We start from the raw sequence: 14,322 nt of genomic DNA on the forward strand, positions 1-14,322 counted from the left end.
GTTACAGAATTACCAATAGTTGACCATTAATGCTGAAGGTCTCAGGGCGATAAAACAAATCAGTAAAGCGAGATAAGATAACCCATCCTCCTTCGCTCCATTTTTCCGACTTTCCTGTTGACGTCATCGACATAAACAGTTGCATAAAGGAAATGCAATTCTTCAAACGAACTCATAAGACTATACCCCGTAGGGAGGGTTGTGCTGTCAGTGTACCTCATGCGGTGCACTGTAGGCGTTACTCAAGGTTCTTTGCACCGTGCCTTCGGCCCCTAGCTGCAACCCCTTTCGTTCCTTTTACTGTAGCTCCTTTCATATTCTCTTTCTTCCATCTTACTTTCCACCCTCTCCTAGCAACTGATTCATGGTGCAACTGCGAGGTTTCCTCCTGTTACACCTTTCAAACCCTTTACTGTCAATTTCCGTTTCAGCGCTGAATGACCTCATAGGTCCCAGTGCTTGGCCTTTGGCCTAAATTCTATATACAACTCATAGGACTATAGGAACAGCATTTTGTGATACTTATTTTTATCAGTTTCGGTAGATACTAATCTCTTTTCTGTAGTAAATCGCATGTAATTAAAGAACCTAGACATTCAACATAAGTTTTAGTCACCTGTTTCTGGTGGTCAAACAGAGTCAGGTGTAAATGCTTGATGAGTTAGTTTGAGGAAACACAAGTTGCAAAAGTCTTCAACAAGAAAACGGGAAAATATATAAAAATGGATAAGAAAGTCTGGAGCGGGCACAGAGTAGGGAGACAAGGGTAGGCGTGAGAAAACCTAACCTTTCTAAGAATGCCGCGTCCTGACCTAACCAGATCTTACCTTCCTAACCTAACTTAGGGCGCCGTGCCCCTTCTGGGCCATCCCCCCCCCCCAAATAACGCTGAATATCCCTGTCTCCCTATTCTGCATACTACCTGAAAGGCTATACAATTTTCATATAAATAACCCCTATTAGAGTTAATAATTATACGTATATATGCAAGATAAATGTGTGGAGGATATCAGCCAATCAGAATTTAGTGATGAATTCGGTATTCAAAAATGTACAGAAACCTGACGTCGCGTTTTCTTAACTAAATTGGTATAAAAATTGTTTAGTGGGCGATTCCTTGCCGTTCCTAGAACTTACGCTATTTTCTAACAAATTCTCTTGATTTTGAACATAGCAGTTCAATTATAGCTTTAATCTAAAACAATTTTATGCAGAATTCAGGCCCGAAAATTTCTACTCATTTGCATAAAAACCACGTGACTCTCTTCTGCTTAGTCTTCTTATCATTAATTAATGATATTTTGCTTTTCCAACTTTTCTACCTGACACCATTTTTCACTTTGGAGGGGTTGGCACCAGAAGGGCACAGTCTCTGTTTCTTAGCAAGTCTTTAGAGATGAGGTTGCTAACCCCATTTCCCCATTTCTTGACCTAGCAGATGTAGTTGGGAAGTGATCCGGGAGCGATTAACAGATCTAGCAAGCGTGAAGCGAGCTTTGTACCATTCAGCCATGATGCCCAATTGGACTGATTGCATCTTCTGAAGGTGAAGGTGGCAGGTGGGGTATATATATATATATATATATATATATATATATATATATATATATATATATATATATATATATATATATATATATATATATATACATACATACATACATACATACATACATACATACATACATACATACATACATACACAAATGGCGTGGGATTGGCTACCCCACCAGCCACCTTCACCTGGGATGAGTTTTCTCTCTAAGATTGTTAGATGATGCTGTATGCACAGGGTAGCTTGCTCTCGAGCAGTCTAGCAACCTCATCCCAAAAGCTTTGTTTCTGGAACTGCTCCTTTTATGGATATATATATCTATATGTGTGTGTGTATATACATACATTATATATATATATATATATATATATATATATATATATATATATATATATATATATATATATATATATATATATATATATATATATAGAATTATATGTAGGGAGGACTGGAGCAGGAAGAGCAAGCGTCCGTAAAATATTTACCAAAACCTACTATGAAATGAGCTGCTTAAGGCAGAAACAGCTAAAGAATGCTCGTTAAAAACAGCGACACCGCTTTTGCAGCACTAATCTTAACGGAACACAGTTTCCACTCACCACAAACACAGGGATCCATTTCGGCAGGATCTCGGTCAAAATGGACCTCTTGGTCATCCATCCGTACGACGGAAACGAGTGAACTCGATTGATACGAGATTCGTCGAAGGCTGTGTGTTCGTACGAGAAATGGGAATAAGCAGAGACGCTGTACACCCTTGGGTCTCTGTCCAAGATGGCGGATGTTTGTTGCATATACCTGTCCCAAAAGAGAGAGCATGAGGAATCGTGTATATATTTTAAAGAAAATAAGAAATATTTGCTGTAAAGAATGTAAGTTCTGTTCGTTATGTTGCAAAGATAAGCTGTCATGTATATTCCTTGTGAACAATGCATGAAAATTGTTTGCAAGCGCCTGTTATGAAAAAAAAATTGCTGCAAAAAAGGGAGGTTTTTTAAACTTGCAAATTAAAGGTAATGAAGAATCATCAATAACTACTGCCAAGAAATAAAGAAAATATGTTTGCATGTACCTGGTGCAAAGGCAATGGGATATCTTGTCTGTATATAGACTATCTACTAAGAGTAAGAAAAGAAATTGTGCTCATCTTTAGCAGAAAAGCTCAGAAAGTAGGAATATCAGTCATATGGAAAATACGAAATCATTTCACAAAGCTAATTAGAAACCATTTTCTATGTTTCAGTTCGTTATCTGTTATGGCGCACTATAATAAAAATAATCTTAGCACGGACGATCAAGCTAGAATGTAGTGAGTTTCCACGAGCATACAGTGAAATTGTTTGCTCACGCTTGCCTAAATATACTCTTATGTATATATTAAAATCTTTATCATTTCCTTTATGGCCAGAAGCGACGAGAAGGACGAAGTTAACCTGAAGGAAAATAAAAGTTAGTTGAGGAGAGAAAGCGTGATGCCTCTGCATTTATCTCGATCCTTGTTTATTCCAGGAAGGCCTCTTTCGCCCCTCGCACGGTCCATCAGGCGAGTCACTTTTATTGTAATAGTTTTTAGTTGTCTTGAATACAGTGGGCGTAGCTGGCATTCCATCAGTGGGGGCGCCTAGATGGGGCAACGATAGTTTTTGGGGGGCCCAAAGAAAATTACACAAAACTAGTGTACCAAGTCTGTAATGAGTAAAATATACTATTCCCGAAGGTATATATCCATGTGGATGAAGGAAAATAATAGTATTTGTAATTAGTAAACCCGTCTTTGAAATGACATAGCTCAATTTTCACTTAATTTTCAACTCTTACTCTATGCAAATGTATCAAATAGTGTAATGTAAATTTCCTCACAACCGTCTGTTCAACACTAGCCTAATTTCTATTATCAATTGTTCATTTTCAACTATAGTATAATATTCTCGTCATATAAATATATCAAAATAGTGCACATCATTCATGATCCTGCAAAATCTCTTCAAAATGTCAACGTATCCCATTACCCCTTCTTCATCTCCTCCCCCTGGAAATTAACTCTAAGTAGCAGCAGCAAATTGCGTTACACTTATTCAAAACTGTAACTACATAAGTTGATACCATTAAGTTGGATCAAAATATCATGAACAGACAGGTCGTTTGCGTTAAAAACCTATAACTATAATTCTGCTTTTGACCACCAAAGGGTTAAAGTTTAGCTGCAAAGGGAATTTCAACCAGGGGGGCCAAGCATCTGACTTGGGGGGCCCGGGCCCCCGCCTCTGGCCACCCCATAGCGACGCCAATGCTTGAAAATTTGTTTTCGTATGATATAATTGTTTTTTTAAAGTGTGACTCATTTCCTCTTGACTATCTCCAAGTATTTACATTTATTTGCTTCTTAGAACTATTTGTTGAATAGTTTGGGTGTGCCGTGTGTTCAGAAGTCCATTTTTCCTTGAATCTTCGTAGACTTATGGCTCTATTAATCTATACTCATTCGAGTTCACAATAGTTGCATGTTCAGTAGCATATTGCTCTAGCAGGTGTTTCAGACGTATAGCTTCTATATTCTTCATCTTAACGCACGCTGAAACATATTTTGTATACGGTCCTTGTTTTACTAGGCAGCCACCTAAGATCTGCTAGGTTGAACGTGACTTTATCAAGAGGGCATTTATTCATCATTAGTTTGGCTGCCTTATTATTAAATAAGCCTCGTAACAACCACTTCCCCCTCCCCCGGGAAATATTTTGGTAGACCATCAAAGAGGAACTTGTACCAATTACGTTGCTTGGTACAAATGTTTTTTATCTCCATTGAATTTTTTTTTTATTAAAGCGAAATGGTTTTTTTTCCCGGTGATATTTGTGTCGTATTTTCACTGAATTTACATCTGGTCTGTCATCTGAAGGTGTTCCTCATATTACTTGAAAACATCTTTAGTACTTTGCGTAACCAGGCAGAATTGTGTGTCCACTCTAAAAATATTTAGCTCACATTTTTTCATAATCTATGGTAGGTGTAAAATATGTTTATTATGTAAGTCTTAAAATACTACCTTGTTATACTCCCCTCGACAAAGTTTTCTTGTAAGTTTGCAGTGATCAATTAGCATTTTAGCAGTTACAGAAGACGGGTGGTTATTGAACCAGTAGAATGCTTCATCTATTAAGTTTATACAAGCAAATGCAGAATTTCCTGCAGAGGGTTCAAAGAGAAGAGCATTTACTTATTTTCTCTGAGATCAAGATACATATTTCTTTTTCTAATGAAAGAAATTGTCCAAATTATTTGCAAACTACTCTAATTTTCTGAGAGAGTTATTTTCTGCCTTTCTTAGTAAAACCGAAAGTTTATGTCCAAAGATCTTGGCTATGTCTATTTGAATCACATGAGCATCGACCTCTTGGTTAAGAGTGACTTATCAAACACGTTCATCTTATCTTGTCAAAAGAATATTCATTTATGAATAGTTAGCGGACTTACCTAGTATATTTCTCATCACGTATCAAATAATAATAATAATAATAATAATAATAATAATAATAATAATAATAATAATAATAATAATAATAATAATAATAACAGGTAGAAAAGCAGCAATAAGAGAAGCACCGTTAGCTTGTGAGTGTTGTTTAGAAGCAATTTTGAGAAAAAGTCAGTCAGCACAGAAAGAGACCCCGAGAGAAAAGTAAACGAATCCTTACCGAGTGACACTTACGAGTAGAAGTCTGGAGACAGGATGAGGTCATCCTCGAGGACGATGAACTTGTCAAAGGGAAGGACGTTCAGGGCAGAATAAAGAGCAAACCTCATATGCCTGTGTGAAAGGAAATGAACTCTGAGAAAATTGTCCGTTCTTAGGCTTCGTGGCTTATTCATTTTGACATGTGTTTACTTATATAAAATCTGAGCAGCATTCTCAAGATTGTTTATTATCCCTTTTTTCATTTTGACACATTTTCATTCACTTACAAGCAACTTTCATTTTACACTCGCATTAATAATTAATGTACGGACACTTACAGTTATTGATGTAATGAAAGAATGACAATGACTTTAAAGGATTTAGCCACAGTGGAAGGCGGAATGCGCATTGCGTATCGTCTGGAAAATTTCACTAGATGATGAAACAAGAACATATCTTGGCACCAGTGCTTAAGCATTTGCGCATCAACCTCTAAACCTGCCTGCATTTTCGAAAACTCCATACCAGGCTTTTTAGGAAAAGGTGCATCACCATTTTACCGATAGCTCCAGTAAAAATATTAAATATAAATAGATATAAAATTATTTCCTTTTGCCACTTTTTGATCAGATAAAGTGTTCCACAGCCTTTGTGCCTAGGATCAATCTGGAAAGCAGTAGTGTGTCTGATGCGATTTCAAGCGAGATCTGGAGAGCAAAACGAGGTTTCGTAATTTTGTTTGACATTCTAGTTTCCTAAAGATGGAAAATATATTGTCTACTGGCAATCTGCATTTTGTTCGTAATCAAAATTTTTCTAAAGTAAATAACTTCAATCCCTCCTATACTGATCAAATAATTTTTTATGCCTTTATGCCTATCTGAGTTCTAAAAAAATATATACTTACCCAGCCTTAGCCAAATATAATTTGGAATAAAAAACAGTACGCAGTAGTGTTAGCAAATGTTCTTTATGAGAGTAATGATATATATACCCTGCCAGCAGTCTAACTCCTTATATTAAATTCAAAAAGAACTTTATCTCGTATGATTGGTTATTCAGTAAACAACAGTTTTGTTTTTAATCAATATAAATAAAGTCTCAACAGCATGTCGCTAGGAGAAAAGACGCTCTCTCTCTCTCTCTCTCTCTCTCTCTCTCTCTCTCTCTCTCTCTCTCTCTCTCTCTCTGTAATATTACTAGTCAAACGATGGCAAGACGAAACATAAAATGCCATCAATTGACTGAGCAAACTTTCACAGAACAAAAGGCCCATACACGAATAAAAAGAACGAGGGTGATAATTCATTAAACAAGTAAATACATGCATCCAAATCAGCCCCATATTCTCACCTAGAAATCCTGGCATTATGTGTCCCTTCTGGCTGGTGAACCTTGTACTTCAGAGGGAAGAGTTCAATGAGTTTCAGAGTCTCGAGTTGTGTGCCATCAACCGAAACCAGGAGATGGTCGATATTGACTCCCGGCTGGTCTAAGACTTGCTTTAGGAGCCTGTGTAGCAAAGACGAATGGTGGTGTCAGATTTATGGGTCTATTGAACCAAACTACTGTAGAGTGGTGTTAGCTTGAAGAGTTTTTATAGCCATGAAATACTTATGGTTGCTACCTTTAGGAACCTTTATTACCGAGATAAATAGATAGGTATTGGTTTTAGGAGTCTGTTTAGCCATGATGAATTGTGGTGTTAGCTGCAGGATCCTCTAAAGCCAAGACAAAGTTGGTGCTGTTATCTCTAGGAGTCTTTATCAACTTATTCTTTGCTTTGGGAGTTAATCAAGGTAGAATGTGATGTTAGCTTAAAGAGCCTTTGTAACCAATATAAACACAATGTGATAGCCTTAGGGACCTTGATTACCGAAGTAAATAGGGTGGTATTAGCTTTAGGATTTTTTTAACCAAGATGAATTGTTGTGTCACCTTCAGGATTCAGTAGACAAATAAAGCTATGTTAGCTATGGGAATCTTTATAAACAAGATAAAGTGGGTTGGCTTTAGGAGCCTCGTTAACCGAGGTAAATGAAGTAGTACCAGCTTTTGAAACCTGTATAACTAGATGAATACAGGGGCGTTAATTGAATAATATTTTTAGCATATGATTTATTATATGTCACTAGAATTTTCGTTTAAATATGGGTATGATACAGAATAATCTGCAATGGTGTTTGTTGAAGAGCTGAGATAGTATCAGGGGCAATTTAATTAAAAAAAAAACTGGTATCATAGCGAGAGTACTGTTAACCAGTTCTCATTTGCAGTATGTACACACTGATTTCGAACTTCTTATGCTTGAGATGTTTTTGTCCTGTGTGGAAAATTGGAGATCCCGAAACGAGTAAACAGATGGCCTTGCCAGACTATGATAGTGATGATAAGGGAAATAGTTTCAAAATAGTACTCATTAGATGACACTGCAGGATTCTACCAATATTTGAGTCACACTCAAAAGATGGCCTTTGAACAACTGAATTAGACATGGCTTTTACCTTTACTGATGAAAATTATGAGAGTAGTTTTCATAATAGCTAATTTGAAAAGTAAAGTGAACTGGGTTGACTGGATTAAAACCAGGGTGAAAATAGATTATCAATCCCTGAGCAAGTAGTTTTGATATATTTGGATCTGTACTAGGGTAGTGAAGGCCTGAAAATTATTTGGAATAGGTACGTTTATTTGCTACCTCACTGAAATTTGTGTTAAGTTCAGTGAGACAACTGAAGTCAAGCAAAAAGGCAAGTAATGAAGAAAATGGGACACTGTTTAGATAGCTCTTTCAAAAAGTTTATGAGTTAAGACCCCATTTTCCTTTCCTCCCCATATTGACTTTTTCCTGTCCATACAAGCGTAATTTCTATTAGCATTTATACGTGATGCCTTTACTTTCTTAAATCCAAAACTAGCCTAAAGAAACCAGCCAATCAGTCAAAATTCATTGCCTTAATAACTAGTACTTCTTTTAGTGCACATGGTACTGGAAGTCATACCTGTAAAAATATCTGGTTCTGTTTCCAGTTAGGATCACAATTCCAATATCTTCTCGCCAAGTGTCCTGGAAGGAAGTAAATTAGAAAAACTGAAAAGGAAGCTCTCGCCCAAGAACTTAAACTACATAATTAGTCAGTATGAAAGAGGATTAACTAGAAAATGGTCAACTTCAATTAATGTCCTTTAAAAGTAGAAGAAATATCAAGAGGCATGATGGCAGAGATTAAAATGTTTAATTAATGTTACATGATGGAGCATAAGAAATGTTAAAATTTTTGCATGATACAAGACCTTGAGGTTTGATACAACTATAACTGCCATATTAAGTAAGTCCAGCGAATCAAAATCAATAACATACAGTAATTCTGGGCAGAATTATGTGAGGCAGTAAAACGAATACATACAGGCCTCAGAAGACCATTTGCCAGACAAGATAGAATAACCTTTAAAAATACACTTGATTTTTTCAGTGAGTGGAAATATATGCGGAGGTATTATCAACCAATTTTTTCACTTTTGAATTTTGCTATACATTTCAAGAACAGTTTTGCAGATTTCATTTTCCCATTGTAATTATTACTGATAAACGTAACAAATGTAAACAGTTGCATAAAAAAAGCTCACCATCTTTGGGACAGGTCTGGGATCATACCGATGTTCACAAGAACACAGATCACAGTAGCCATTATACATTTCAAGAACAGTTTTGCGGATTTCATTAATCCATTGTATTTATTACTGAGAAAAGTAACAAATGTAAAAAGTGGCATAAAAAAACTTACCATCTTTGGGACAGTTCTTGGCTCATATGGTTGTTCACAGGAACACAGATCACCGTAGCCATCATACACGTCGCAAAAATTATGTCTTTTTACCCACTTATCGTCGGCGGGCCACTTATCACACCAGCGACCTTCATCGGGAAAAGAAATAAATTTACAAATAGATGCATGAGCAAATTCGCCTTTTCTGTTTGACCCACCGACAAACTTCTTTAAGACATAAAAAAAATATATTTATCTTTACCATTTTATTACTCGATTTCTGTGCTGTTATTTTTTATTTCATCAGTCAGTCTGGTCAACTTGTTTCTGCACAGCTTCTTAAGGAAATGATTTATCGCTGAGATACTGTAATTGTGCAGGAATTATAACCCTTCCTTGTTGAACAGTGTCGTCATGTTAGGAGTTTCGTCTGATACTACGTCTATTAAGGACTCGCTGGACGGAACTCTCCCCTGCGGGGCCCTGTAGTCTTCCGGTGCCACATTTTTACTTAAAATGTCCTTAGATTCCTCTAATGCATGAGTAGCTTGACCTTATATTAAAGTAAATGCAATTTGTTTGCACATTTGCATCCTTAATATTCCTTCAGTTTCAACTCCTTACCTCAATATGAATTTCCGAATCTTTCCTAGATAGTGACCCCCAAGGGTTTTCGGGGGTCGTTATCTAGGACTAATATTTCTTGGGGGTCATTATCTTTATGATATTTACAGTCTTTTGTTTATGTTTTTACGGTAATCGCCAACGGGCTTGTACTAAACACGCCGCAAAGGTGGATACATACCGGGTTAAAACTTTGGTTGGTCGCTATCTAGGAATGATCCGAATTTCCTTCCAGTCAAATAATGAGACTCACAATGGAATTATTTTATAATGGGACATGTACACAAAAGAATTCCTAAATAATGGAAATTACCTAAACTGAAAGACACCCCAGAAAGGGTGTAATAAAATAACCTTGTGTTTTGCTTACAGAGAATTCGAGATTATTACGCTATATTGACATAGAATTCCAGGCAGAGCTGGATACTCAACTGATATCCCACCGTCATTCCATAGAATCCTAGAGGCATTCTGTAGATTCGTAAGCATACTATTCAGACGCAATTCAACAGTTTTCTGTCTAATCACTTTTTGTGGTTTCATCTGTCATTTTTCCTTAAAACTAAGAGAGGGTTAATATTGTGACTTATTTCATAAATTATCGTTGCATCTAATTAACATACCTGTAGACTCTAACGTAGGCAAAGTGACTTCAAGTTGCAAAGTTGCTGAAAGACTATAGATGCCCCACTGATTAGTAACAAGAACCTCTCCAAGAGTTCCTCTTCCAATTAACCATGCCCATGCCCAGCAGTCGCGAAACTTCAGATGTTGTGCAGAGAACGACCCCAGAGAACTTAATATTTTCTTTGATGCCTCTTCCAGACGACCAGAGACATCATACTGAAAAGACGAGGTTGATGGTTACTGCTACTATCATCACCACTGGTGCACTTGATTAGATAACCCTGTTATTATTGTGTCTCATTATCGCTGTTACCCAAAACAAGACATCCATTCAATATGATAATTGCTTTTACAGCTTTCCATTAACTCGCATTACTGGAATACCTTTTGTTCAAGTAGATATATCATGATAAGAATGTAGAATGACAAAGGCATACAACTTACAAATGATAACTTGTGATAAAATGGAGCTAACTATTACTTTATGGGGTAACAGTAAACATTAAGGCAAACACTGATAAATAGTGTCAAGGATATCGTCACTGCATTCAGGGTCTCCAAATAAATAAAATGAGATTTATGAGTCTGAAATTACCCCACCACCATGATGCTGATTTCAGCATGCTATTTAAAATTAATGCTTACTCAGTTTTATATGTATTCCACTACAACACTGGAATACTCACTATACTAGTACAACCTTCATTAAAGGATTTATTGCTAACGCTGATTGTTAATCTCCTAGATATATTATGAAAATTTACCTGAACAAGCGCCATTAACCAATATATCTGTCGTGCATAAAATTATGCAATAGTGCATTCGGCATTCCTGCCCTAGTTTTTTCAGGTAGACCAACCACTTACCTGAATAACTAGGGCAGTTATGCAGAATGCACTATTGCATTTGTGCACGACAGATATTTTGGCTAATCGCCTTTGTTCAGGTAAATCTTCATATTATATCTTAGAGATTAACAATCAGCATTAGCAACAGAACCATAACTGTTAATGAAGGCTGTATTACTATTAATGTAACGGCCCTAAACTCTCAAAGCAAAACAAAACCGTACGTACATAGGTCGTCAACAAGGCCACCCTTCCCTCCTTTAGAGATTGAAGGGTTGAGGTCAGCTCTTGATCCGCGAAATAGTCCTCTGTATTGAAATATTGACTGAAAGTAAATCGTCCAGTGTAAGGATTGAGGACCCATAAGTAGAGTCCACCAAATGGAACGATCATGACGACATTTCCCACAATCATTTCACCGATCCCGCGTTGCTGAAGGATCTGAAAGGAAAAGAATGATTCAGTGTTTCCGGATGTAAATAGATAAGACTTGTGTAAGTAGCGCATAATACTCCTCCTACATTTCAGCTGCTCAAGGTCTCTCTTAAATACAGAAGGTATTCTTTATCCATCATTCCTTGGTGTTGTCGACATTCGATTCTGCCACCTTTCACAATATGCCTGTTCTATAAGGGAGCGTCCTGACTACAGTATAACATGTCATTAACACAAGTCGGTAACCTATCGCATACATATCACAACCAGTTCGAAAACAGGTCAGCAAACGTAAAGTCCAGAATGGATTTTGGTAAAAACTGAACAATCGTGTGAAGCACTGGTTGGAAATATCGCTGAGTCGTTGGCTTGTATTCAACCTGTTTATGATGGGTGCGCGTTAAGCTGCCAACGAACGCTTATTATTACACGTTTTGCTGCAGTGTGAACGACCTAAGATGGCCAGAAAATTAAGAGAAGCCTGATCAGGAAATACTCAAGATAAAATGAGAAACATTGCTCAAAAACACATGACATACATTGGCTAGTTAGTCAAGAAAATTATAAATTATAACTGACAACTAAAAAATACCGCCTGCTGGACCAAATGAGAGTAAATAAGAGGATCGTCAAAAATAGACTCGGATGATTATAATGATTGATTGTGGATTGTTCATAAAAGTCTTTATAACTTCGTATAGGTAAAAAACTAGTACTTTCTTTGGTAGCAATGTACTTGTTAGATACAACTTGTTTAAATAAAAAAAAATAACAGAGCAATTCTGTGTAAGGTAAGATGCACATTACTAAAAAATTTCATACTTGCGGCTTAATTCGGTTGTAATGAGTCCAATAACACTCATTTTACTGGAATTCAATCGGACTGAGGACATTTCTCTAAAAACAAACTTCTTGTGCCGGTGTATAATTTCGACTTTAAACAGAAGAAATTTGTTAATTACTGTGATCATTACTTCTCACGGTGAATACCCAACGTATGCTGTCTAACCCGCCTCTTCAGCTTTCACCTCAACCCTCACACAACTGCCCTCCGAGGAAAATCCATCTTTTGGAAAGAAAAGTACGATGAATTGTGTTCATTACTGTAGCGTTCTGTCGCCTCCTGTCTTGGAATCTTGGTGGGAATGAGGGACAAAATACATTACTGAACTATGAAAGTTTTTTATGAATACTTCCAACATTTACCATCTCCGAAACGTAATTTACAAAAAAATCGAAGGGAAAACAAGTTCGACAGTTTGTAAGAGCAATTCTTTGTGGGAAGTACCGGTTTTCACTTTTTTCTTCCTATTACCATAGGTGATAGGATGCAGTTCGATAACTGCGCATCTTTTATAAGTAACCATGATTATGTAACCATTATCGTATTCAGTTTTCTTTATTGAGGCAAGGAAATTTTATCACAGTTCCGGATTCACCTATTTGTCTTTCGTTTTGTTATGGTGGTCTTGAAGCCCTTCGTTAGCTGAGTCGGTTGAGCTTCAGACTGTCACTCGATGGGCCGGAGTTCAATTCCCCCGGCCGGCTGATGAAGAGTTAGAGGAATTTGTTTCTGGTGATTGAGATTCATTTCTCGCTATAATGTGGTTCGGATTCCACAATAAGCTGTAGGTCCCGTTGCTAAGTAACCAATTGGTTCTTAGCCACGTAAAATAAATCTAATCCTTCGGGCCAGCCCTAGGAGAGCTGTTAATCAGCTCAGTGGTCTGGTTAAACTAAGGTATACTTATGGTGGGCTTGTTTCTCTGCTCATAGACTTATAAAAACTGAGAAACTGAGAGAGATGGCATCTTTTCCTCTAGCAGCTGAATCTTCTTTCTTACAGTCTCGACTCTAGCTTTATTTACTGCAAAATGAGGACAGAACTAATAGTAAGTGCCAAGTTCTGCCTCTGCCACTCGATTAACTAAACAAAATATGCAGGCAGATAGTAAGATTTAGTTTACAGAAGATTTGGTCAAGGAAAGTATGCGCGTCAGGAACGGATGCAGAGGGAAAAATGGTATAAATTAAAAGAAATTTTTACTACTTTCCCATAAATCAAATGGTGTCATCCTCTTCTGGTTATTGAACTTATTGAAAGATTTTGCATTTTCTATTGCATTATCCACTACTTCAAGAGCAGAAAAAATTGAATTTGATGGAGAAAGCAGAATGAACCAGGGAGTTGGCTTGAAGCCTACTCAACAGGAGTAAGATTCATGAAAATGGTACAAATGCTGTCTGAGTTAACTAGACATATCTGAAATTAGCTACTTTGTTTTACGAGACATTGCTATTACATTTTTCTTGAAACTTCGTAGGAATGGTTAAAGGCCATATATTTACTTTTGGCAAAAAGTAATACATACTAAGTAGAAAAAAAGACTCGAAAGTCCAGCCCTGTTGATCTTGTACAGAGGGCAACATGCTTACCGTTTTATTGTCCACCTGTAAGTATGTTTCCTGTGGTGCTGACATAAGAGTGAAGGTGAATACTCGTGGAATCTCTTCCGGAGCCTCTGACCAGTCCAGCGACACTTGGACGGGAATTACAGTAGGATCATCTGGAACAGAAGATAACAGTGTTATAAGAAACAGCAAGTCGAGAGATACAGGCGTAGAACTACTGAAGTAGATTAATCAACAAACAAACTAATGAGTTAACCACAATAAGTAAAAATAGACTACATCTGGCTAATTTTGAATAGTTAAGTAACCTTACTCCGACAAATTTAGGAAGTGATTCGGACCGTTTTTTGGAGTCAGTAAGCAGATGCCATGTGTAT

The 14,322-nt window shown here is 37.0% G+C and overlaps 1 protein-coding gene across 1 annotated transcript in view; it reads right to left on the reverse strand.

The window, feature by feature from the left end:
- Positions 1–14,322, reverse strand: part of LOC136825460 (protein O-linked-mannose beta-1,2-N-acetylglucosaminyltransferase 1-like) — a 41,872-nt gene that overhangs the window by 20,616 nt on the left and 6,934 nt on the right. The window contains exons 4-11 of the mRNA XM_067081934.1: positions 13,970–14,100; positions 11,327–11,539; positions 10,247–10,466; positions 9,018–9,148; positions 8,235–8,299; positions 6,586–6,744; positions 5,266–5,364; positions 2,158–2,356 (exon numbers count right to left, since the gene is read on the reverse strand). Of these exons, the coding sequence (XP_066938035.1) occupies positions 2,158–2,356; positions 5,266–5,364; positions 6,586–6,744; positions 8,235–8,299; positions 9,018–9,148; positions 10,247–10,466; positions 11,327–11,539; positions 13,970–14,100 (1,217 nt within the window). The remainder of the gene's footprint in view (positions 1–2,157; positions 2,357–5,265; positions 5,365–6,585; positions 6,745–8,234; positions 8,300–9,017; positions 9,149–10,246; positions 10,467–11,326; positions 11,540–13,969; positions 14,101–14,322) is intronic.

Source organism: Macrobrachium rosenbergii, chromosome 37 (assembly GCF_040412425.1).
Source record: "Macrobrachium rosenbergii isolate ZJJX-2024 chromosome 37, ASM4041242v1, whole genome shotgun sequence".
In the NCBI taxonomy this organism is placed as follows: domain Eukaryota; kingdom Metazoa; phylum Arthropoda; class Malacostraca; order Decapoda; family Palaemonidae; genus Macrobrachium; species Macrobrachium rosenbergii.